The sequence below is a fragment of the Telmatherina bonti genome, assembly GCF_933228915.1.
Source record: "Telmatherina bonti genome assembly, chromosome: 5".
NCBI classification, from domain to species: Eukaryota; Metazoa; Chordata; class Actinopteri; order Atheriniformes; family Telmatherinidae; genus Telmatherina; species Telmatherina bonti.
Window position 1 is genome coordinate 14,440,661 of NC_136623.1, and position 26,131 is coordinate 14,466,791.

The window sequence follows — 26,131 nt, forward strand, 5'->3', positions numbered from 1 at the left end:
CTCCCCCATAAACAACTCCTCTACTCCTCTTCATCACTTTTCCCTGGGTCATCGGACAGCTGATGGTAAAGGAGCAAACCCAGTAATGATATTCACACATCACAGTTAATAATATTTGTAATAATGTAAAAAAATAAAATAAAGGAACACTATGTACCAGTGTTTTTAAGATGATATTGCAAGATATTGTGCAGCTCTTTTATTCTTTGCGTGATGGATGATAAGGAAAATATTGGGATGAATCTTACTTTCAGTTTCTCTAGGTATATTTATTAAAATGTTTTAGTCGAAGTTTAAAAGATCTATGCAGACTCTGTGCATCTGGCATCTCAGGTGCCATTGATACACACACAATACAGAGCGCAGGGCACAACAGCATGGTGAAATCATCAAAAGGCGACGGTTACAACCAAATAAGATGATGGCTGAGTCTGAATGTTCACACTCCAATTACTTATATATGGCTATAATATAGAACGCACTATATAGTGCACTCTTTCTATTGGCAATTCATACACAAAGCTGGCTATGTTCTCCTCATCGCAGATCACGCGACTACCGACTGTTGCTATGGCAACCACAACACACTTGAAGATGCCGTTCCACATCCAATCTAAACTTATGAAAATTTTTAATTCTTTCTACGTATCTTTATTCTTCGCAAGTATTTTATTCTTTCTTTGTTGCATATTTATTAAATAAAAAGAGATACAAAATGAATCGTGAACATTTTTTTTTGTAATCTGCTTTGATGTTCATGTAGCTGCCATAATCTTGAGCTCCCACAATGCATTGTTGTCTCTATTGACCTGTTTAGTAACCATTGATGCTCACTACTTGTCAAGATGCATTGTGGGTGATTTTGGGAGCATTACTGACTGGATATTTTGACACCCCTAGAAAACGGCGTGACCACCATATAGGCAATAGTGAATACAGCCATAACAATAAGATTAAGAGCATTAGAATAGAATAGAATAGAATAGAATAGAATAGAATAGAATAGAATAGAATAGTTTTATGGTCATCATGGGGACATGATGAAAATATGCAAAAATCATAGATATATAGAGTGTAGTGAGGATATATCAGCATAACATTTAACACTTAACAAGTATTTTACTCACTTCCCCAATCCCTCCACCCCCCAAATATTTTGTCCATTATATGCAATTTTAATTAAGAAAAATAAGAAAAAAAAAAACAAAAAAAAAAACATCTTCACATCCTTTGCAGGTTTTGTGTTGTGGCTTTTATGTCGGTGTTTTGGCTTTTTTGTTGCTGGCCAGTGAAGAGTTGAGAAGTGGGGATGAAGTGGAGCTCTGGGCATACAAAATGAGAAAAGCTGGTCGAGTTATTTCAAGGTCATATTTAGGGTGTGAATTTTTTTTTTCTTAATTGTTTTTTCTTTCTAAGTAAAAAAAAAAGAGCTAATGTTCAGAGAATGACTTGTCTGAAATTGATTTTGCATTTTTTCAGTCAAACATCTGTTTAATTTTGTTGTTAATTTATTATTTCCTTGTCCTATTCTTCAAGAGTGTTATCTCTCCCAAGTGGTCTTTCATATGAATGAGAATCTCAATAGCACAATTCACTCCTCTGTGCAAAGCTGATGAACTGTGTGGGCTGCTTTGTGTGTTTGACATTGTAGTCCATGTTTGATTTTTAATTTTTCTTAACTAAAGCATCCTTGACAAGACAGTTAAGACATAAAAGACGTTTTGTGAGTGTCTCCACTATATTGAAATAGAAAGTGATTAATTTTATTTGGGTTGATAAAGCTATCAATATAAGCCTGAAATAAGTGCAAATTACATTTTTTAAAGCAGTTGGTAACAGAAACATAAACAACATAGCATGAAATTACTGTTCTTAATTCTAACAAATGCTCACCATATTCTAACTTTGTCCTGAGCTGATGGTCTCGTCTTTAGACTTGAATGAGTGTGCTAGATTTGCTTTTGCAACGGTGAGAACTATCTGTTTGTCCCTGACCTTGTTCATTCATCAACCCTATCTTTACCACGGGCAAAAAACAAGGTTTCCATCCTCATTAACCTCCCTGCTTTTCTCCTGCTCACCTCAGGCCAGCTCCACCTCAAGCTCCACTCATTACTGCTGCATCAAGCTGGGGAGGCGGAAACTGAAGTAACACCGAAGTAAGAGCGAGTGAGACAAATAGTCGTCTGGAGATGGGAAAGTGTCATAATGGGAGAGAGACGGAAATGAAAAAAGAGGTTAGAAAGTACAAAAAAAAAAATTCAAAGACAGGTGGAGAGAAGTGGTTATTCACTTCATATGGTTTAATGAAAAAAGGATAAAAGAGACAGAGCGACACAGACGACTGGGGCAGAGAATCCATTAGGGAAGTCGGAAGTGGCTAAGATGATGTGTGAGCCAGTCATAAGCAGACATGCTTAAAGCTTTAAACTGCAGCACTTGGGATGCTAATCCATGATTGATATTCACCTTCAGAAACTAGTTATTCATCAATGCCATATTTTTGTCAGCTTCAGACTACCAATTCTCAGAGCATCTCTCAGTAAAGTGCTTCATACCCTCGCCGATATTCACTAAATATTCAATATTCAGTTCAATAATCCCCACAAATTCACCATTGATTAATGATTCGCTGCTTAAAATGCAGCAGTTATGGATACATATTGATGCAAAAGCTGTCTTGATGATAAAGAAGCATTTTGTTTTCTTCCCGCCACTCAAAAGTTCTGGGTTTTTGTGTCTCGGATCAACAGGATATGTTGATGATTAATGGCATAATGAACTATTCTGAAGGGCTATCATTAAGAATATGTTAATTAGTGAAAGATGGATTGAGGATTGAGAGGAAAAATGTATTATTGGACAGAAAGAAAACATAAGTTTGCAGCTAAAGTCGTGTGATGGCCAGAGGGCGAACTGCAGATGCTAAGTAGGCTAATGTATTGGTGTGACATGAAACCTGACCATCTGGTGTGACTTCAGTATCCCCTAGTATGGCAATTACGTTGATGTTCTGGTGTCATTGTACTTCAATAACACATGCCAGTGACTTGGATCTAGAAAGTAAGACCATTTCAATGGTGGAAAATTGCAAAGAGCGGAGAAATAAAACAAAGGAAAAATTGTAGATGCATTTTGAAAGCCATCGAACAGAGGGGGGGGAAAGGAGGAGAGATAGTGTTTGGCAGCAGACATGATTAAATTCCAACATGTATTAGTGCTCAGCTCGTGGCTTTGATCTGGCTTGAAGGCCAAGCTCTCTGACGTGCTCAGGCTCCATTCACTTCTTAAAAGGAGACTCTTCCCATGTCTTGTTTCATCATTTACTATCCATCATTCCCCACCCACGGGGAAACCACATTTATTTGCATGAGCACACCTACTCCCATCCACACACTTATTATGCAGTTCAACAATTAACAGCCTTAGCTAAGAACATGAAGATTTTGACTCAAAATAAAAAATCTTTTTACTCATATTTAAACTTATTTTCCTCATTTTCCATTTCTGTATTCTTTGCTTGGCCTTTTGCATCTCAGTTTCAAAAGCAGTTTATTCAATCTCAAGGTACTTTACAAGCATGGTGCATAGGAGCGGCAGCAATCAGCAGTGAAAACAATTGTGTGCTCAAAGCTGGATGCAACAGCATCAACTTCTAAGGAGCACTAATAACGAGGTATGTTCAAAAGGCTTTTTGTTTTCAGCAATATTCAATATACTGATTTTGTCCAATTCTTAATTTCCTAATACCAGTATCAACCAATACTGATATTCTTTGGACTTAGCTGTGCCAAACCAACAAAATATCTCTAATATTTAGTAGTTTGGAATTAGCAGCTGAATAGCTTGATCTACAATTTGTGCATATTTTTTCAAAGTTTTGTATTAATTTCCAATATTGCATTTTAATGCTGATATCAGACAATGATGTTGGTAACTCATATCGGTTGCAGCTAATATCTGTGATAATATTGGTCATCTCTCCTAATAACCGTTGTTAGTTGTGGTTTTAAACCAAATAATAGCTGTAGCTTGGAAATGTATTTTTTAGTTAGAACACAATGTTTGTTCCTTTCAGACTTTTTCTCTCAATTTTTAAGGTTGACAGCATAAAAACATGAGTATCCTCCCAACAGAGGATAAAAAGAAACTAAACTCACATTTGACAGTTGGATGTATAGGTGATGACTTTTCAGGTAAGGCCACGACTGACTCTACCATTTCGTTGTGGGTGATTTGAAGGCTTTTCACTAATGGTTTGGCACCCAGGTTCGTGGCTGCACATTTTTTAAACATATTTTTACTCACTAAACATCAAATGTCCTCCTGATTCGTGTTTTCCATCCTTTTAAAGTCTTTTATTTCCATTTTAGACTCTGCTTCTTGCACCAGAGTTGCTAGTCCTGCTTTGCTATTCTATTTAAATATCTTACAAATATAGTTAACATTTCAGCCCAAAATAAAAAAAAGTTTCAAGAGGTACAGTGTTGCCCAGTTATGCAACATATCTTGTTACATTAGCAAATGTGAAGGTGAAAAAATTTGCCAGTTGCCATGTTGCTTTGTACTGAGCAGTTTTTAAACAATGCATTGCCAACTTGGAACCACATATAATGAACTTTTAAGGCTAATCAGGTGTTTTTATCCTTAAGTTAAACCATGTGTGTTTTTTTTTTTCAAAATGATCATATTTTGTGTGTGTAACAGTGGAAAGTGGAATAATAAAAGATTCATTACACTATTAGGCCAAATGGTGATTTAGCCTGGCTCTGTGGTGACATGGTCTTTGGTGCAACTTTGCACAAAATGTAAAACATAACCATTTTACAATTCAGAGAAATGTGGACAAAATGTTTTTGGAGACTGAAATGGGTTTTTTGTACGTATTCAGCTTTATTTGTATAGCACCACTTCACAACAATGTTGTCACATACACCAATCAACATACACATCATTTCAAGCCAATTCATACATATCCTACAATAGAAACCAACTGATTGCATCGAGTCATGAATTCGATCCAATCTCCCATCCTGAGCATGCATGCGGCAACAGTGGGAAGGAAAAAACTCTCTTTTAACATAGGAAGGAAACCTCCGGCAGAACCCGGCTCAGGGAGGGCAGCCATCTGCCTCAACTAGTTGGGGTGGAGAGGACAGGAAAGACAGATCAACATGTACAACCACACTTATTCAGGAGGACCTGCAGAAAAAGGAGAAATAAGTTAGAGATGGCAATACTGGCATATATGTATACATTAATACATTAGAGAAATGGACCGAGGTACTTCTCAGTGCATCAGGTGAGGTCCTCATTGCTACATAAGTAATGGAAGGCTAGACTACCCATAACTATAAGAGCAATGAGCATAACCTGGACAGTTGGGTCACATACATGCAGACTCCAACTCAGGAGATGCTCATTTCCTAACTATAAGAATCATGAAAAAGGAAGGTTATCAGCTTGATCTTAAAGGTGTGGAGGGAGTCAGCCTCCCGAACCCACGGTGGGTGCTGGTTCCATAAGAGAAGAGCCTGATAGCTAAAGGCCCTTCCTCCCATAATACTCTTTGAGACTCTGGGAACCACCAGTAAACCTGCAGTCTGAGAGCGAAGTGCTCTAATTGGAATATAAGAAACTATATTCTTTTATATACAATGGAACTTGGTCATGGAGAGCTTTATTTGTGAGGAGAAGAATTTTAAACTTAGGGTTATGTATGACAGTATAAAGTACCTCAATCACAATGAATGCATTTTAAGATTTTAAAAGCTAAATGTATAGTCAGCAACATCTTTTTTTAACCCTTATTATACTGAAACTCATCATGAAGTAAAAGATAAACAATTTTACTGACAACTGCAGACGTTGGAGCCAAAATAGTATGGTGATTTTAATAATCAGCCGCTGATCCTTCAAGGGTTGTTCATGAGGGAGATAATGGAAAACTATGTACCAGAACACAAATGTTAACCTGTTTCTCGGAATGGACTCAATCACCTTGTTCCTTGAAAAACCCACAGAGACATGTTAATAACAGTGTGCAATGAGTATATTTAACAAAGCGGGACTGACGCCAGACCCTTTGAACTGAGAAATCTTAGGATTTTATGTCTCCGGTCTCTTGAAACATAAAATGATATTTCAACCTGGTTGAAATTACATTATAGGTACAGCTTTAATGTCAGCCATCTTTTGTCATTCTCTACCGACACAGTACTCCCAGTTGAACACCCTAACCTCCTTCTCCTTGCAGCTTTTCTCACAGATCCAACTATCCAATCTTCATCAGTAATCCCCTACATGGAACTCAGGTTTCTTCCCAGTTTTTTTCCTTTTGTCCATCTGTCATCCTCGATTTCTCTGGCAGCAGGAAGCTCACATCACAATTTCCTCTCCAGCTTCAGTCTTCCTTTTTTCTGATTGATCCATATCCTCCTGTCTTGCTTTTCCCTCCTGTCTTTCTGCTTCCTTGCACCTCTTGGGATAACATAATTCAGAGGACAAGCCTTTTGAGACCAAAGGCACTCCCTTGCCCCCCACCCCCCCATCCCGCTCTACTTCAATCCTACTCAGTGGGGTTCTCAGAGGGACAGTGATTACAACCAAGTGACTGCCGTCTCTGCCATGCCAATTAATGTTGGGGGCTTAAAGTCGGAGCATGGGGAAAGAGGGGAAAAAGTGCCTGTGCCCACATCTCCATACATTACCATACTAAACAGGCTGCTGGGGTGTTTCAGCCCAACTGGTTGCTCTCAAGCAGACACTTCAGGGACACGTCCCCCCAGCCAGACGCACTCCAAGTCAGCCATGTTTGCATAAACTGTCCCGTTCTCTAAACATGCTCGGTAAGGTGTCCTTCTGTGTTTGTCCTTTCAGTTGAGTTGCCAACATCTGACATCATAGTATTCATTTTTTTGGTGTATTAACAGATAAAAAAAAATCGAGAGGCTCTAATAATCTCTTGTTGTGGAATAAATGTCCATGAAACTAAGTTTGCTTTTAAAGTTTTGAATTTTCATTCTATTAATTTACTTTACTACCAGTTTTAGACATTCAAGGTTATTTTTCCGTGTATATTTCAGAAGATTTTCTTCTGCACCTGAGTGTTAGGTGATTGCTGCTCACCTATCGGTTTTGTTACTTCTTGCCTTCCCAATAAATTTCAAATTCCACGGTTTAGTTTGTTCTTTGTCAGATTGTCTTTGTACTGAAGCAATCAATTGTTTGACATAGTTTTCCTTAGTTTATTGCCTGTTTTTTTTTTTTTTTTTTTTAGCTGTTTAGAGATTCTGGATTTGTTTTTGAACGTTACATTTTCCTACCTTTTCTTCAGTTTTTGTCTGCTATGCTGTCTCCATGCCTTTGTACACATGGTCTTAAGGTTTGTCTTTGATAAACTTTGATAAGTCCCTACATCTGCCTTCAGCAGGTTAGGTTTTCAACATAACTTTCTTCCTTGTTTGTTTGTTTGTTTATTCATTTGTTTCAAACCAAATTCACAATTTGCAAAAACAATTTTACAAAAACAATTTTACAAAAATTTTTTTTACAATTTTGGTTTGAAAAGGGGGATGGGAGAAGCAATGCTTATTTTAGTCCACCCCCTTCACACACCACGCAGCATAACACAAAACAAAATTACAAAATTTACACAATAATCAACACAGACAAGACAAGACAAGACAATGACAAAGACAGGCCCAACGCACTCCCGACCGCCCCCCGCTCTTCCCGATCACATGACTTCAATACATTTTAACATGTTGTTATCAACCATGTGTTTTACACAGCAAACATAATCAGGTAATACACTTCTAACACATAATACATAGACAGAAATTTGACACTCGGTGCATGTGCCTGGCCATGAAGTTTTCACTGCCTCATCTCCTCCTGGTACTCACTCATTACCTTCCTTTTAAACAACAAAAGATTTTTACAAGTTTTCATTTCCTCAGATAAGTTGTTCCATAGAGTGACTCCCCTCACAGAAATACACATAGCCTTTAGAGTTGTCCTTACTTTTGTCTGATATAGTTTATGACTTCCTCTCAAATTATATGCATGATGAGCATCTCTATCTTGAAATAAATTTTGAATATTGACAGGCAGAGAATTTGTTGATGCTCTGTACATGATTTGTGCCATTTTATAATTTACCACATCATGTAATTTTAAGTTAAATGTGTTAAGAAAAAGTGGGTTGGTGTGATCATTATATTTAACTTTATGAACAACTCTAATGGCTCTTTTTTGGAGAATGATCAATGGTAACAAATTTGATTTGTAACAATTTCCCCACACTTCGATACAGTAATTTAAATATGACATTATGAAGGAATGGTAAAGGATAAGCAAAGCACTCTGATTCAGTATCAGACTACATCGCTTCATCACACCCACACACTTGGCAACTTTTGAGCGCAAGTAACAGATATGGGGTTTCCAAGACATCTTTTCATCAATAACCACACCTAAAAACACAATTTGCTGTACTCTTTCTATTACTGTATTTTGTATGGTTATTTGTATTGGCATATCCTTTTTCCGGTTACCAAACAGTATAAGCTTCGTCTTTTTTACATTCAATGACAGCTTATTTATAGTAAACCAGTTTTTTAATTTATAGATTTCTTCATTAACATCTTTCAGAAGTTTCTCCAGGTCATGCCCTGAACATAAAATATTTGTATTATCTGCAAAAAGTATAAATTTCATTATTTCAGATATTTTACAAATATCATTAATGTAAAGTAAAAATAATGTTGGCCCGAGAATAGAGCCCTGAGGCACACCACACTTTATATTCTTACAATTAGATTTATACTGTTCAACCTGGACAAACTGACGCCTGTCCCTCAGATAACTCCCTATCCATCTATGTGGTAGTCCTCTAATGCCATATTTTTCCAATTTATCTAGTAATATGCTATGATCAATGGTATCAAAAGCCTTTTGTAAATCAATAAAAATTCCCATAATAAATTTATTGTTGTCAATATACCTTGTGATTTCCTCCACTAATTCAATTAAGGCAAGTGATGTTGATCGATTTTGTCTAAAACCATATTGGCTATTAGAGAGCAATTTATTTTTTTCAATAAAAGTATGTAATCTTGAATTAAATAGTTTTTCTAGTATTTTTGAAAACTGTGGTAAGAGAGAGACAGGACGGTAGTTTGTAAAGGTGTGTTTATCACCTGCTTTAAATAATGGAACTACTTTTGCAATTTTCATTTGAGAAGGAAATTGTCCATGCTCAAATGATAAGTTGCATATATGTGTAAATGGTTTAACTACAGCCTCTGCAACATTCCTAATTGTTCTCATGTCGATCCCATTAAAATCCTGAGATGTTTTATTACTACATTTTCGTATTGCCTCTAAGACTTCCTTCTCGTCAGTAGGGGTGAGGAACATTGAGTTTATATTTGTTTCTATTAAATTACACACAGGTTCACTATCAGTTGGGATTTTTCCAGCTAGTTCAGGTCCTATATTTACAAAAAAATTATTAAATTTCTCAACAATTTCCTCCTTGTTAGCTATAACATTCCCATTCTCCATAAAAAACTCTGGATAACATGAACTTTTAGAACCACCACCAATTATACTTTTTAGTATATTCCACAAACCATGAATATCGCTCCTTTTACTGTTGAGTAATTTAGTATAATAAGCCTTTTTACTTTCTCTTAAAATACTTGTTAGCTTGTTTTTATATAGTTTATATTTCAGCTCCGTTTCACTTGTTCTGTGCTTAAGAAACTGTTTATGTAAATTATTTTTCTTTTTGCATGCATTTAACAGTCCCTTTGTGATCCAAGGAGTTTTTGAGTTATTTTTCTTTCTACATTTTCTAAGTGGGCAATTCTTTTCATATAATAAACTGAATATTTCACTGAAAGAATTGTAAGCTGTGTTCACATCTAGCTCCTCATAAATAAAGTTCCAATCATAAGATGCTAAGTCATTCTTTAGGTTAATTAGTGATTGCTCAGTTTTAATCCTATAGTAATTGACACCATCATCCCTGATTGCTTTGCAGTTAACATTGTACACCATAAACACTGGAAGATGATCACTGATATCGTTTAACAACAATCCACTATGAATTTTATTATCTAATATATTAGTAAAAATATTATCAATTAAAGTCGCACTATGTGCTGTTATTCTGGTTGGTCTTAAAATTAATGGATAAAAATTATTACTAAACATCATATCAGTGAAGTCCTCCGTAATTTTGTGATTATTTTTATTTAAAAGGTCTACATTGTAGTCTCCACATAATATAATTTCTTTGTTAATTTTTTTTATCGAATAGCCGCTCGATCCAGTCTTTAAAAAGATTAATATCTGAACCTGGGGCCCTGTAAACACAGCTTACAAGAATTCTTCTCCTTTTTTGTAGCACAATTTCCACAGTTATACATTCAAATACATCCTCCACAGCCATAGACATATTGTCTATAATTTTACAACTAATAGCTTCGTCAATATATAAAGCCACACCCCCTCCATTCCTATTCTTTCTGTTCATACAAAACATTTCATAGCCGTTCATCGTAAAGTCCATACCTTTATCCATGTTTATCCATGTTTCTGAGACTGCTATTATATTAAAAGGTGATTTGAATTGGGACAAATAGTCTTTGATACTTTCAAAATTTTTTATAAAGACTTCTGCTATTAAAATGGACTATTGATAGCTTGTTATCCAGTGTAATAGTTTCATTAAAAGTTGTGTTAGTGTAGTATGCACAATTATTGTTAATATTTTTAAAAATATTATTGTCAGGATCCATATCACTCAACCCCTTTCGAGATTCATAGTCAGGAAACTGGAAATAGTTTAAATTTAAATCAGAAACATCCTCTAATGAGGACGAATTATCACTATCATAACTGTACATACTACTCTGTCTCAGAAACATAGAACCGGGAAGAGCGGGTACACGATCTGGTACCAAGGGCAATCTTGTTCCTGACGCTAAAAACCAAGAGCTGAACCCAGTTTACATGTTGGGTCACTAATAATACTGTATATGGCCCCTGATGAAATGCATTCAGCAAAGCGGCAGATATGAACAGTAAAGTGAGTAAAAGATTAGCCTATTTATGAAAGGGACAAAGGACCTGAGGAAAAAGTGGATATCCGGCGTGGCCAGGACTGCAAAACCCCTTTGGGAAATATCACAGCTTGTAGACATTTCTCACAGAAAGCTTTGATTCTTTCTGTTCTTATTTATGGGAGATTTTTTTCAATCTATATATCCTTCAAAAGACTTCTAGTTTTGTAAAATCTCATGCCACCTGTTGCCCATCCAGCCAATTTTTTTACATCATTTATTAATAATTTTACTTCCTTTTTATGTTTAGATAGCAGCTTCATTTTATATTTTTATCAAAGCATCATTTTATGTGTTGGTATATATTTTCTTTAGATTTTTTTAGGCAAGGCAAAGCAAATTCAGTTATACAGCATAATTCAACAGCAAGATGATTGAAAGTGCTTTGCAGAGAATATAAAAGGTACACTACAGTAAAGTTATTAAAGTCCTCAAACTCACTTCAATCAGTTAAATGCAGTAGCAACCAAATAAGACTCAAGATTTGATTTAAAAGAAAAAGCGCTGAAGCAGACCTGCAGTTTCCTGGATTGTTCCTTGTATGAGGAGAAAATACACTAAAAGGCTCTCCACCATCTTTATTTTTAACTTTGGAGCTCCAAAGCAAAGCTTTTTCAAATTACCTGAGATGCCTGACCTTTTCATGATGCACATTAAGATCAGAAACTCTTAAAGCTTTATAAAATGAAGTCTTTGGTTGATAGAAAACATATTTGGAGACCTCTGATGTGGATCACCTTTAGGGAGGATTTTAGGATTAAAACTGTTTTCAATGTTTTCTTCTTTTTTTTTTTTTTGTTTCACAGATGGAAAGACGCTTGCAACCAGAATGTGTTTTCCTCCAGCCGTGGAGCATTCTGTGCGGTGGCTGCCACACAAAGCTGAAGCATGATTGATCCATCTCCAAATGCAACAGTTGGAAAAGGTGAAATTGTGCCATTTCTCCCCTCCAGACTTATATTTGCTCAGTATGGTCAAAAGTTTAAGATTGATTTTCAAACTGTATCACTCTTCTTTAGATGTGTTTTCTTTAACCCACTAATGATGAATTTTGTTGGGAGTCTGTAGAAAAGGTTTTCTTTTATTGACTCTTTATACGTGGTTTTTGTTTGTACATTTTATCAGGAAAAGCATAGCTATGATTTGGCTTTCTGACATTTATACAAACAAATCTATTTAGAAAGTATTCTTGCTCTTCTAGATCTAAAATGAACTTCATTACAGTTTCCTCAGCCACAAGAGGCAAACCTGACTGTGTGATTGCGTCTTTACTGCTGGACGGCTGCGCTGATCCCATCCTGTGACTGGATGTACTGCTCCTTTCTTGTAGTTGGCTGGCTGTTACATCCCTGGACCAGAATTGTCTGCTTCGTCTCCCTGCCCAGTTGGTCCCAGCTCGTCGGCCCGAGCAGGCTGGCTGACAACAGTCTGGACAGCTGGGTGTTGTTTGCTCAGTTTGCCTCACTGTGGGTTGGTTGTAAACCTGTGAAGTGTTTTGGTGGAATGTTTTAGATGCGGTTTTTCGGTGGAGTCTGCTGTAGACTTTGGTGGCAGCTTTTGAATCTTTGAAGCTGCTTGTGTGTCTCTAGATTGGCAGTCTTTTGGTTTATACCTTGTTCATCTGGCCTGTGTAACTTCACCTTCATTGCAGTTTGTGTTTTATTACCTTTATCCATCTTATTTGTCACGGATCATCCACTTATGAATAAATATTGCTTCTTACTCATTTATTTGTTGGCTTACCGTTTGCAAACCCCCTCCGCCTTTTGTCTGGTAAGCTTGGGATTGCAACAACACATTGTGAACATTTATTTTTTAAACTGCGTCATGAACTGAGGAGACTGTTATCTTATTGTTTGTCTTATTTTTGTCTTTGTCAGTTTTCTACACGGCAAGGAAGTTGCTTAGTGGAGGTCATGGCATCTGATCGTATGGATGGAAAACCTGATTTCTTAAAAAAATATTATTCTAATCACACACACTTTCTACAAGATTAGGAAAAGCTGCAACCTAAAGGTATGATACACTGGATTCCTCTTCAACTCCTTTTGCTTTGAGCTTCTGAGCATACATTAAAAAAATGCTCTAATCTTGTTTAAAAACTATTAAAATCATGTTTCTTCTGTTCCACCAGGCCTTGAAGAGATTGTTTTATGTTCTTGTGGCAGGTACAGATATTTTCATCAAGTGTATCCAAACGTCAGTACGTCTGTGTGTCTACATGAAGTTTGTGACTCTGAGACTCAGAATACAGCTGAAAGAGAAATGAAAGAATCTTTAGTTCACTTCAGTAGCACCATGACAACACTGTGAAGCTTGTTAGCTCCGTACAAGAATAACTACCAGAAAATGGACAATCACTGAAATAAGGAGTCATAGAGAGGGTCACCGTGTAACATTTCTGCGAGATGACTGAGATTAAGTCAGAATTTTGTTACGACAATTAGTTTCTGCAGTTAAAATAAATAATTAAAGAGAAATTAGGGAATGATGGTAAAAGAAAGTCTGTAAAAGGTCAAAGCTTTGTTATCACTACTGTGATTAGCATTACCTTGGAAGAAGATGAAGTCTCCCTCTTTAACCAAAATTCCTCCACGAGCGGGAGAGTAAGAAGACTTTTTCATTTCTGCAGAAACTACTTTGTTCCTTGTATTCCAACAGCTTTAAGCATTCCCCCATACAGAGTTTCTGTAACCACCTTTGGTCTTTTACATTATTTTGCCTTCAGTGAAATTACCAAGTGAGTACTTGTTTCTAACCTTACACATACACTCAGCTGGCTCCACTCTCTCACCTGCATTCATTCCTTACTAAACTCTACTCTCTCTATTTACTCACTCCACTATAAAGTGTCTTCCTGCAACATTTGGTCTGAAAATGAGAGTACACTACTGGTCTTTGCAAGTTATCATAGTGACTCTCTTTAGTCTCTGCAGGCTCTTCAAGTCTGCAGGAGCCCTCAGTTCCAGCTCGGTGCTCATTGCAATGCTGCACATTGATGCAGGGTTAATATGATTGCTCATGTTCTTTTCTGCAGAGTTGCCCTCAAGGGGACAAACTATACACAGATCTAAAAAGAAAAGATATATATCAATAGAAAATTTATGACATCATTTCACTGAGTATCTGAATTAAAATGATATAAAACTTTACCCAGTCCATTTCTATTGATCCCAGCCGTTAACGGCATTGTCAGTGGAGAATAATTTGTCTTTGTTTCTTGAACACAAGTTTCCTCCCATTTAGAAAAATAAGCTCCTTTTAAGCACCGGGTTGGTTGGAGATTTTTTTGTTCTTACATAAAAACGAGCCTGTGGTGTTTTTCTTCTGTTTTTCTGCTGTGCACATCGGTGTAAATCTTCTCTTTAGTTTGCTGCTCATACTTCACACAGCACAGGTCATAAAATGAGAAGAAATTTAGCATTTGTTTCAGTAAACGGCCTGGGCACAACAACACATGACTTGCTTGGAGAAAAAAAAACATAATTTGCAATAAAAACCTTAACTGTTTTTTGTTTTTTTTTTTCAGTATCAGTCATTCAGACCTCCAACAACCTTTTGTTCCACTGTGCTGTTTAGTGACACCACAGCCTCTAGGATCGTCATAAAAAAGCCAGTAAATGCATGCACTGTGTGCATGTTTTATTTAACATTGTGCCTACATTTCATAAGCTTAACTTTTAGCACTGTAACTTTCACGGCGGAAGCAAAGAGGAATTAAAACTCTTATAAAAACACTTATAAGGTCCCTTTTGTTCTCCAGCTCAGAGTTCTCGATAGAGAGTCTAGTTTTTTTTAAAAAATACTTTGGTCTCCTTTTAAGACAGAGTGACGAAAAGAAAATTCATCACAATTTCCTTTTGCTGCTTCAAGTCAGTCTGACCAGAATTAAGAAGCATACCTCTGTGCTTGCTCCCACAGCGCTCAGGTTGTCATGCAGCTTGATGGGAGCTGGCGAGGTCTGAGGGTAATTGGCTTTGTGAAATCTGAGTCAAAATGCAAATGTATGTCAACATTTTTCCAGGTGTTTCTTCTTGTATGGAATTACCAGCAGAAACAGATCACAAACAAGCCGCGACATGTGACAGGTGCATAAATAATATCTGCAGGTACAACTGAACCCAGCTGAATCACTGATTGCATTCATGAAAACCATTAATGAAGCTAATGAAGAATGCAAACGCCACATCTTTTGTTTGCGTCTTAAAGTTGAGAGTTCTGAGCGTCACAGAGAGAGGCAATGTTTCTGTGTTAATGTGGAAGCCGTACAATGAGGGTCCTGCGGCATTTCAGGGCAAATACTAAACAGCTCTCACAAACAAAGCGGCAGAGGAGGACATGCTGGTTAGAAGAACAGCGTACCATACTGGGTCTGACATAGCTGTTGGTACAAACAGCATACAGTAAATGGTGAATAAGCCCATTTTGATATCAGCTTTCCATTGACCAGAGACCATCCTACTCTTTTTATCCTGTTGCTGTTTTTGCACGTATAAAACTGGCATTTTATCAGTAAATATACATCACTGTGATGTCACATATTAATATAAAAGACAGCAGTTATATATAAAAAAAAATTAAAAAAGAAAGTGACATAAGGGAATAAATGGCACAGCGGACGACATCATAAACCTGATTGTCTCCTTATTTACTCTGCCTTGTCAGATCTAATTAACAACAATGATTTACAAACAAACGCCTCACTGTAAATAACTAATGCTCGACTTTCAATCTCTAACTCACTAATCAGTCCCTTTTCTTCCTATGAGTGGCCTACTCATCTTCCTCTAAACTTTCATCAAAGGCACACATGCAGTTCGTTTATCCCCTACTGTATTTATTCTAATTTTGTCCAAACACCATGAACCAGCCAGCACTGCTACATTACTCATACACTCAGCAGTAATAAAGAATTAATTGGTTATTCTGGGAATAATAGGGAACAAAAAAACAAAACAAATACACAAAGCAGACCATAAAAATTAAACAAAAGATCAACTAATATGGAAATAGTCATTTCAGAGAAACTGTAAATGTTAAAAAAAAAAAAAAAGGACAAAGGTCACTGCGTGATTGTATGTTTTCTGTTCAGGCAGCCATGGCGATGATGAGGTGTAGTATGACTGTAATGAGCTGCAGAAACTCTCTGGATAAATTGTGCATAGGAATTTGTCAGGTCAAAGTTGTCCATGTTTCACAGCTTCCTGCCTGTTTCTGGTGTCAAGCGTTTAAGAAAGACTTCTTGCTCACAACGCCCTCTTACATCTTTACAGAAAGCAACTGGCTTTTATGCTTTTAAGGCACAAAGAGTCGAACATACTTACAAATGGTTCATTATAGTTTCTGCATACATTCAAAGTGCCTGAATGGGTTAGTCAGATGGTTACAGATATAACCCAGTGCACCCAGCCTACACATTTCTGTGGCTTTGTGTGCTGTTTTCTTATTCACATCCTTCTTTTTTTTTTTTTTCCTTTCATCAGCTGTGCCAAAGATGCAAATGAGAACCAAATCTATCCGTCATGACTCTGTTCACATCCAGCACTATCCAGAGCCTGCAACTATAACCTGCTCCATAATCCACCTCTCAGGCTGTGCTTACTACGCCTGCCTGTCCCCTCAGTGGGCTGCTTTCCCGGAGTACTGCAGCAGCACCAAACTGGCTATAAATCACATTGCATTATCACCGCGCCGCGCTTCGCCTCGCGCTCTGCCCCGCCCACCGAGCGCCTTCGATTGGCCGGTGAAGCTACTTGGTCGGCGGGACATCAGCGCGATCGTGCGTCCCGCCTCCTTCCTTAGGGCCCGTGATTGGGAGAACGAGGCCCTCCTTGAACTGTCAATCATGCTCTTTCCTGTGCGCCTCGCATCCAACGCTGCCGCTGCTGCTGCTGCTTGCGACGCGCCGCGTGCGGAGCGAAGAGACGCGCTGCATACCAACAGAGACATACGGACCGGACTCATTTTGGGTCAGGACGCACGGAGCCCACCCATCCCCGCCCCATCCCCTTCTTCACCAAAAAAAAAAAAAAAAAAAAAAAGAAGAACCTGACTTATCATTTGGGTACAGGACGGCTTCATTAGATGTTTTTTTCTCTTCCTTTATATATTTGCTTCTCATGCATTTTCTGAACAAATGTCTGTTCTTCAAAGCACTGAGAGACAAACTAAGTGTCTGGATTATTAGTCCTGTATTTTTCTGATTTAGACAATCCAGGCTGGGAAGCTCAGCATCCCTGTCAGTCTCTCTGTGACGGAAGTCATCCGAGGGAAAAGTCAAGTCTGATGTTTTTTGGCAACTCACATGTAGAATCGCAGGACTATTGCGGCTGACATTCATCCACCTGCTCGTCTTTTTTTTTTATAAACTCATCTCCCTCAGCGGTTCCATAAGGCTGGAATATCGTGGCATTTAGGGGGGAAAGAAAAACACAGCAGAAAATCAATCAGAACTCCATCATGGGCTGCTCTCTCTTGCGGAACGCATTCGCTGGTTTGATGCTGGTTCTGTTGTCAAACGGTAAGTTCTGACCAGCTTCTTGTGTTGACGCGTCTTGCTGTCCTTTGCCTTTCCTGTCATTTTTTCCCAGCTTTTTTTTTATTTATTTATTTTTTTTATTATTATTATTATTATTTTGTATGTTTGGTTGTGGAGGTGAATACTAATGATGAGGAAGTAGGGTGTCTACCTGCATGTGAATCACTCGCGTCTGTTGAGCCACGACGCTCCTGCGCTTTTCTACGAGATGCAAAAAAACAAATAAGAAGGACCCGCGCGCTCACTTTGAGCGAGAGCGCGTGCACGTGAGCGCAGCGCAAGGGTTCATCCCCGAGCAAACCTCGTGGCTCACTTAGTGTGAGCATCGAGTGGTGCATGTTAAGATGTTTACTACAGAAGAGGGGGAGGAAAGAAAAAAGAAACACACTGTGAACATTCCTTTACGTGACTTGAATGGGTTCGCATCCCCAATGCGCGCGACGCATTTCGATATTGTATGCGTGTGTGAAGGAGGGGGAAGGGGGGTATTTGGAGTTAACAGGAGTGTAGGTCGAAGCAATGCAGTGACAATACAGCGATTTGAAAACCAAGGTCTGTAGAGACCTGAAGATGGATGGTGAAAGGTGGACAGTTTGGAGGACTGGAAAGGTCTAGCATGAACTGTCTGGGTAGTCAAGCCTTAATTCCCTGTTTTACCAGCGGCATAAAACATCTTCTTTTCAGTTGCATTAAAGAGACAAGCGCACTTTCTTTACCAGCTCTAAAATGCTTCCGGTTAAAGCAGTTTAAAGTGTAAAACTTTGACAACCAGGTGAATTGAACTAACACAAACAGACTTTTTTTTTTCATCTTTTGGTTGTCTTTTGGAAGTAACAATCAGTCAGCATTTTAAAATCCTCTTTTGTGTCATCATGCCATCTACAGATTTACCCTCTATAACATGGGATGTCCCATATACTTTCATCATGCTTTTCATCCTCTCTGCCCATCTAGCATGCACACACACAAATACTCACACCTGTCTCAATTAGTCCAGCCTTAGTCCAGTGGGAAATCACTATATAAATAAATTACTCTGGTCCTTAATAACAATAATTGATGTGTCAGTGCAATAAGTTGGGAGGTTAACAACCTGCAGATGCAGACGGGCTTTACCCTGCCGCTCCTGCAGCTCCTTGTGGGCAAGAAGAGCCCAGCTGGTCATGGTTGGCTTCCCACAGCATGCACTTTCTCCACTCCAGGCAGGGAGCAGACGGGCAGCCCTGCAGGAAGTACACAGCGCGTAAACACAATGGGCTCGGCAACACACAGTGCAGCCCTGCAGCCACACTGGTGCTCATTTCAGGTTTCAGCCCCCTAAATTTGTAATCTGTGGGCTTTGTGATATGAAAGTGTGACCAATCATCAGAGGTGCAGTTGAGGAATGATTGGCTATTGATGTGAGTCGTGAACATTGCAGCACATGTGAATCAGATTCATCTTTGAGAGGGATACCGCCCACTGCCGTGGATGGCTGTGGGTCCTAAAAATGTCCATCTTTCTCAAGGTGCGAAGCATACATTATAGAGGAAGAACATGACTGTTAAAAAGCCACCGTTCACTGCTTGATAAATCATGCAGCAGTGGAACAATCCTTTATATCTGTGCCTCTGAGAGTCAGGCGTGTGCAATGCAGCCGCTTAAATGCTTTACTACCATTGTTTAGCAGATTGTGTGTGAGTTGTTATTGTGTGTTTAATGATGAAGACGACATATTCCCCTAAATGACTGCACTAGCTATGCCAGATTTAATGAATTTATTTAAGATATTTTATCCTTTAGTTCACAAACATTTAGACATTCACAACACACATAACAGAAATATGTTTGAAGAGAGGAGTCTGTTATTGTAGAAATGTTAAAAATGTGTTTCCAAACACAATAGCATGCCAACCAGAGCATTTTACTGCATCTCAAAACACCATTAAGCTATTCAAAGGTTTCCCACAGACTTGGCATCTAAATGCAAAAAAACCACTCCATGGATGTGATGTCCAGGTCTTGGCATACCATCATACATTTCCCTTCCTCATTCTTTTCCCCGTTTTACTTAAAATGTATTGGTACCATATCTCTATGTGGACGGCAAAGCGCCCATTCATACATACAGTAAAATATTGGCCTATTCCTGGCTCACAAGCCATCTGCAATTACTCAAAAACTGTTTTATTACTGAAAACAGATCATTGACAGAACATTAAGGCTGGAATGTATCCAAACACACCTCCACGTGTAGTTAAATTGTTTACCCTCTGCTCAAAGGATTTCTGTAGGTTAGAAAAACCCCAGTTAAGGTTGTAAAAACAAGATATCTTTCGAAGAGACTTCTGCCTTACAGACATCTATTGATGCCCTTAAGGGGTTTCATCTTTTACACTGCACTGTATATAGTTATTGCTGTAAATGTTGTGCTTCAAACAGGTCAACAGATGGGTTTTTGTACCAGCATGATGGAGGTTCTGGTGAGAGGAACAGTTCAGGGCAGGAACACAGGTGAAAACAAGCAGAGTCGCTTTGTAGCCCGCCATCACTCTTGTTTCGGCAACATATGGGGGCCAAGTGGGGTCAATGCACATTGCACATGTTAGCATGCAGCCGTCCTCCTTCTTTCCTGCTCCCTCACACACACATAAATGCATAAACACACATGCTCAACTGGATCACCAGTCTTGGCTTAGGGATGAAGAGAAGGGAGATGCCAGCATCAACAGATGCCTTGCGCGCCTATTCTGGAGGGGCCTCTGCTTTTTTTTCTCCCTCCCTTTGAAATCCGTGGCTTCTGTGTGGTGTTGTTCTCCATGTTTGGCTCAGATTGCTCTGCCATTTTGGCAGATTTTATTTATCTGCAAGTGTCGGACTGAGAGAGCTTGGATGTGGTTTTAAGAGACCCAGGGACATGGGTTGGAAGTATAAAACAGAATGGAGAGTGGCTGGGGTCTGAACATTTTTCCCTAAGGTTTCCCCTTTTTTTATGTCTCTTGTTGTCATAAGGTGGCAAGTGTTGCACTGCCTTCAGCCTCTCACAATAAATCTGTTCGTCACACAAGGAGATGTTACCTCAAAACAACTTAAAGACTGCAGCTTCGGTTGCAGAAACAGCTGGTGTAGCTGAAAATTAAAATTCACACCTCATTAGATGACTTTATGTTTAAATTAAAATGTGGTTAAACCTAAATGAATTAGGTGTACTTGAGAAGAGGAATGCTCATTCATTTGTATTGATTCTGATGGTATGATAGTGACACTGGGTTAACGCCCTGTTTCCACACAGCTCTGTGTGTATACATGAGTAAACTGTCAATGCCTTCATTCTCATGGGATGCCATGTGATCTCTGATATGAGAAACTATTCCTTCCATTCACCTGGGTTCAGAATTTTCCCCAAGTAAATGATAAAATATGAACACTTGGACTGTTTGCCCGACTTGCAGAAACAGTTAAAGGGATGAGTACCTTAGTGATACTATTTCAACAGATAAAGAAAAAGCCTTATGCGTGCATGCATAGAGGTTAACATATATTTTAGCAGCGACATTTATTAAACAACAACCCTGTCCAACCTTTTCATTTCTTTTAACCTTATATTTTACTTGTTGTTGCACTAATTCTTCAACCTTGTATTAAGCTGGATAGAAAACAAGTTGATAAAATGTCCCTCTCTCTTTTGGATGTCGTAAAGTTTCATTGTATTTGTAGATAAATGAATTTGCCTATTCTAAACACTGGAGAAAATAACCTGCAGCAGAAACTACGACGGCCTTCTGGCTTTAAAGCTCCAGTGAAAAACCAGGGAAACCTCGGCTGGAGTGGATGTATAGCCTGCCTACATTAGTATTTATGTCGCAGTTGCAGGACAGCTTAGCTGTAACATATTCAGGCAATTTACCAAACTTTTACAGATCCTTTAATATATTTTTAAGGCATTCTAGATTATTGTATAATCTGTTTTCAGAAACATGGAATCCTGTCACATATTTATGTGCCAGTCTGCAAGTTTACCTGAGAAAACCTTTCTCATTGTGCTGGTGCAAAGCTGGACTTTTAAATGCATTTGAGCATGCTCGTCCAGCTAAAATCTCATAAAGTCAGTTTTCAAGGTTGCACTAAGGCAGAGAATGAACTTACTTTTTACCCTTGTGTTTGTGTTAGTCAGTGGCTACCTTATGAGTGCAGTTTTCCACATACACATAGCTTAGTATTTAGATAATTTTGAGATCACGGAAGAAAAAAACCAACAACAGTCGTATCATAGATGGAATGTAAGACCGCTAAACCAGGTTCGCGAAAGGTCTATCCTTCCTGCTGCAGCACATCTGAATGAATGACATTCTGAATAAATGGGTCAAGATATTTGTCAACAGGTTCACAACAAGCTGTTGAGTTGAATCCGGTTTGTTTGAGCAGGAAAAATTCTTAAACCTACAAGACTGCAGCCCATGAGGACAGTAGTTGCCCTCTCTGCCCTAAACCAAGCTCACTCTGCCCTGTCCTCACACTCTTCTATTATTTCTGTTGCTGTTAACCCTGTGACATTAAATCTGGTCAAATTAGTCCCTACTCTGCCCTAGTGGTTACTCGTATATCGCATCTTGTAATGGCATATCATTAATTGCAAAGGACATGCACAAAAAAGGCTTTAAATAAATGCAAACTATGTGAGGAACGAGCCATGATTGTTTTCATGTTTCATGCAACATAAAAACAATAAAGTGGAAGTCTATATAATGTCAGACGGAGATACATGTCAGGAATTGGAGATAAAAATCTGACCGTTTAGATTGTGTAAACTTGATTTACGGTGACGTATAGGATTTCCAGAATCTCACTTTGTTCTAGTGAAATCACAATTTTATGACTTCAGTATCAACTCACAAAAATCATCATTTAAGCAGAATTCGTATTATGCACAGTTCTTGAGACTGATTTCATGCCTGTATTTGGAAACAGGCGTGTTTGCAGAGTCCCTATCAGTTTGTGCACACATACAGAGAATGCAGAAATTTTCCATTCCAGTGCTGATGAGGTTAAAGCTGTCATATTCTAAGATTTAATCTTCTTAAGTGAGAATAAGTAACAATCATTGATCCATAATGGTTAATTTTGCATTAATATTTGTTATTTTATGGGCTGTTTGGAACATTCCTCAGAATACATATTATTCTAAAAAAATACATTAAAGCAGAAGAAGAAAGAACGGTATAGGGATAATGGTGACCATGGCAACAGTTAAGGTGTCAAAGCATTTCGGTCAGCGTGACAGAGACCAGACCAGAGATGAGATTTTCCAATCTTTATGCAGCAGCAACGTTTTGGATGCGAAAAAAAATGTTCTTGAGGGAGTCACCGTTGCCCACGACCCCTTCAGTCATCTGAGTAAAGTTGTTATTTATTCATTTAGAAGAGAAACAGACATCATGAAGTGTCAACTCCCTTGCTAAAGCAAAGCATTGAAAACATTCGGGCTGGTATGCTCTTGTGGTATTTTCATTGAATTTCATTGGATTTCAGGATGGTGCAGATCCACATAAAGGGCTATAAAAAAAATACAAAATCATTTTAGGCTTTGTCTGAAGTGGAAAACTTTGTTTGAGCCATGTAATAAATAGAAACACAAGACAGTGTGAGTAAGACAAAAAAATAAACTGTAATATAAGTTGGGTCAGCCAGAAGACTTTCTACAGGATTTGGCTTCCAATCAAAAGAAGCAGCGCTGAGAAAACTTGACAGATAATTGTGTTCGCAGATGTCTTTTTTGCTTTTGTTGCATTTGCAATTATTGTTCAGACAGAGATGAATAACCTCAGAGGTGATAACCTTGTGATCTGTCAGACTTAAGCTGAACCTTGCCTTCGTGGCGTTAGCAGCTTTTGTGTCAGAGAGGTGACAGCTAGGTCACGGGTTCAAAAGCTTCGAGGATGGTTAACTTCAGTCCTGCAGCGGATGACTGGTAGACAGCACCATGTTCATACCCTTCAGATTTCTCCTGCTGATTTGATAAACATTTTATCAGGCCTCATGCATTGATTTTAGGAGGCTGGCAATTACACATTGGCAGTGCCATAAATAATGATTACAGCAAGGCTTGTTTGCAATTATAATTACAGTTTTAATATATGGAGTTCAGTGTAACGGAAAGTCGGTGTGACTGCTTTCAGCTTGGGACAGGTAGTTATACCGTGTTTAATCACTGTTGTAATTCGCTCAGTTACAACCTTTCCTCATCTTCCTTGTGCTTAAAGACCTTCACCGGTCTGGGTGCGATTATGAACATGAGCTTTGGGTTCTCGCTGTAACAAATGAAAAAGGGCTATGTTTTATTTAGCGCAAGGGAGGGATTGTTGAAGAAGGAGCAGAGTGGCTGTAGGAACAGGAACAAGCAGCGGCTCGTGGACTCAGATCAGCTCACAGATGGACATACGGACAGTTATCAAATCAAAAGAAACATGTATGCACGCACTGTGGAACTGTTCCTTCACTTGGGCTGCTGGGAAGATAAATTTTCAGCAATTTCCTTTCTAAAGGAGCAAGTGGTAAATCGATGGAAGGGACATCTTTAGTGTATATAGAGTACACATTAGTGTGGATATTAATTCTCCTATTGATCTCTTTTCTCAAAGGATTTGCTTTAAAAAAAAAAAAAAAAAGTTAAGTAAGTCTCAGTGCAGGTTTTGTCCATTTGGCTTCCGAAGCTTCAGTCTGCACTGCAGATTAAGCTATCTGCTGAGAGAGGGGGGAGAGAATGAAAAAGAGATGTTTTTTTGTTTGGTTATGTGCAGATGTTAACATTTACAAGGAATAAATGTTTGAGGGAGAGAGAGAGAGTAAGAGAGAGAGCGCTGTATTATTTTCTTCTTTCTTTTCTTCTTCCTTCATCCTTTTTTTTGTACGAGGGAGTTAGCATCATTCGAAACACAATTCAGATTAGTGCGACCGGCTTGTCCTTGGGGAGCCGGGAGGGACGAGGGTCCTGCTTTTTTCCCTGTCCTCATTACCAAAAGACAAGGCGCTCTCCGGCAAATCAATGGGAAAGGCTTAGGCGCTAATGCAGGCTATGTCTGGTGATGGGACTTAGCTGTGTGTGTGTGTGTGTGTGTGTGCATGTGTTTTCTTTTTGCATCCCACTGTGTGCCATCCCACATGTGTGTGTGGGATCCCTAATTTTTCTGTGTAATTTTAATAAAATGCGCCACATCAGAAGGCTGAAGCAAAACATTTATTTCAAACTACTAGCGATTCGCTTGGTGTTTGGAGAAACCTCAAAACTTCCATCTAACTGTGCTGATATTTACCATCAGAGACACGCGATAGCTCAGAAGTGCCTAAATTACGAGGAGATAACATCAGATTAAACTGTGAATCCATTTAGTTCAGTACTTACGTTGTTACCATTGTAATTGGAATTGCTCGGGGCATTGTTACCATGACTACTACAACTTCAATAGCCTAGAGTTGTGTATAACGTCTTTACACTGACTCAAGTGCAGCACCTCTGTGTTTCCTGTCAACAACCCCCCTGCAGCAGATGCTGGCATCGAAATTTGTTGAACGACCCACCTGTCTCACAGCTCAATCTACGCCGCAGCTGTTGATTCTCCAGTTGTTCTCACATTTCCAGCCTGCATCCCACGCTTATGCCTCTCATTTTGTTTACACAGGTAAAACCACTGGGTGCAACAAATGCTAAATAACAGTTTTACATTGTGGATTTTCAGCCTCTCTCGCGCCTCTGACATCTCACGGCGCTGGAGGTGTTGCTGGGTCCATGTGGCGGGGATGGAAGAGCAAAAGGCAAGAGAGGGAAATAAATAAAACTGAGGAAAACAGATCAATAAATATTTCAGCAGCTGCTCCCTTCACAGACTTCTCCTGAAGCCATAAGAGATGGAAAGGGAGACAGAGAGCGGGAGGGATGGATAAAGTGCAAGAAAGAGAGAAAGAACAGGGGTAATTGTGTTCCAGACTCTCATTCAGAGTGAGCTCTGAGAGAGATGGAGGGTGAAAGAGACCAGTAGAGAATGGGGATAATTGTGTCCCAGACTTTAATAGACAGAGAGAGGAGGCATGAGTGAGGGGTGGAAAAGAGACACAGGGCGTGCTAACGAGCACCACATACCAACATTGTCCTCCATGGGAACAAAAAAAAAAAAAAAAGCCATATGAGAGCCTGTACTCTGAGACTTTGGCACTATATAACAATGACTATAAGATTCTCTCGCTTCCTGACTTTCACTTAATTCTAATTCCTGTCAGGAGTAAGCGACAGACTATGTGGGTGTGTAGTTTGTGCAGCAAGCAGTTCTAAATGATAATGAGCCGCTCAACAGCTGAAACTGCTAACGTGTCGCCGCGAATCAGGCGTGGCTACCGTCAGTGCCAATCATCAGCTGATGTGTTCTCACGTTGTCATAAAAACCTGCTCGCCCAGGATGCACGTTAGATGCCATGTTTGCAACATGTT

The 26,131-nt window shown here is 38.8% G+C and overlaps 1 protein-coding gene across 1 annotated transcript in view; it reads left to right on the forward strand.

Annotated features, from left to right (window-relative positions):
- Positions 1-17,547: 17,547 nt before the first annotated feature.
- Positions 17,548-26,131, forward strand: part of iglon5 (IgLON family member 5) — a gene marked incomplete at its 3' end in the record, with an annotated part of 118,643 nt that continues 110,059 nt past the window's right edge. The window contains exon 1 of the mRNA XM_079240274.1: positions 17,548-17,655. Within this exon, the coding sequence (XP_079096400.1) occupies positions 17,595-17,655 (61 nt within the window). The 5' untranslated portion in view covers positions 17,548-17,594. The remainder of the gene's footprint in view (positions 17,656-26,131) is intronic.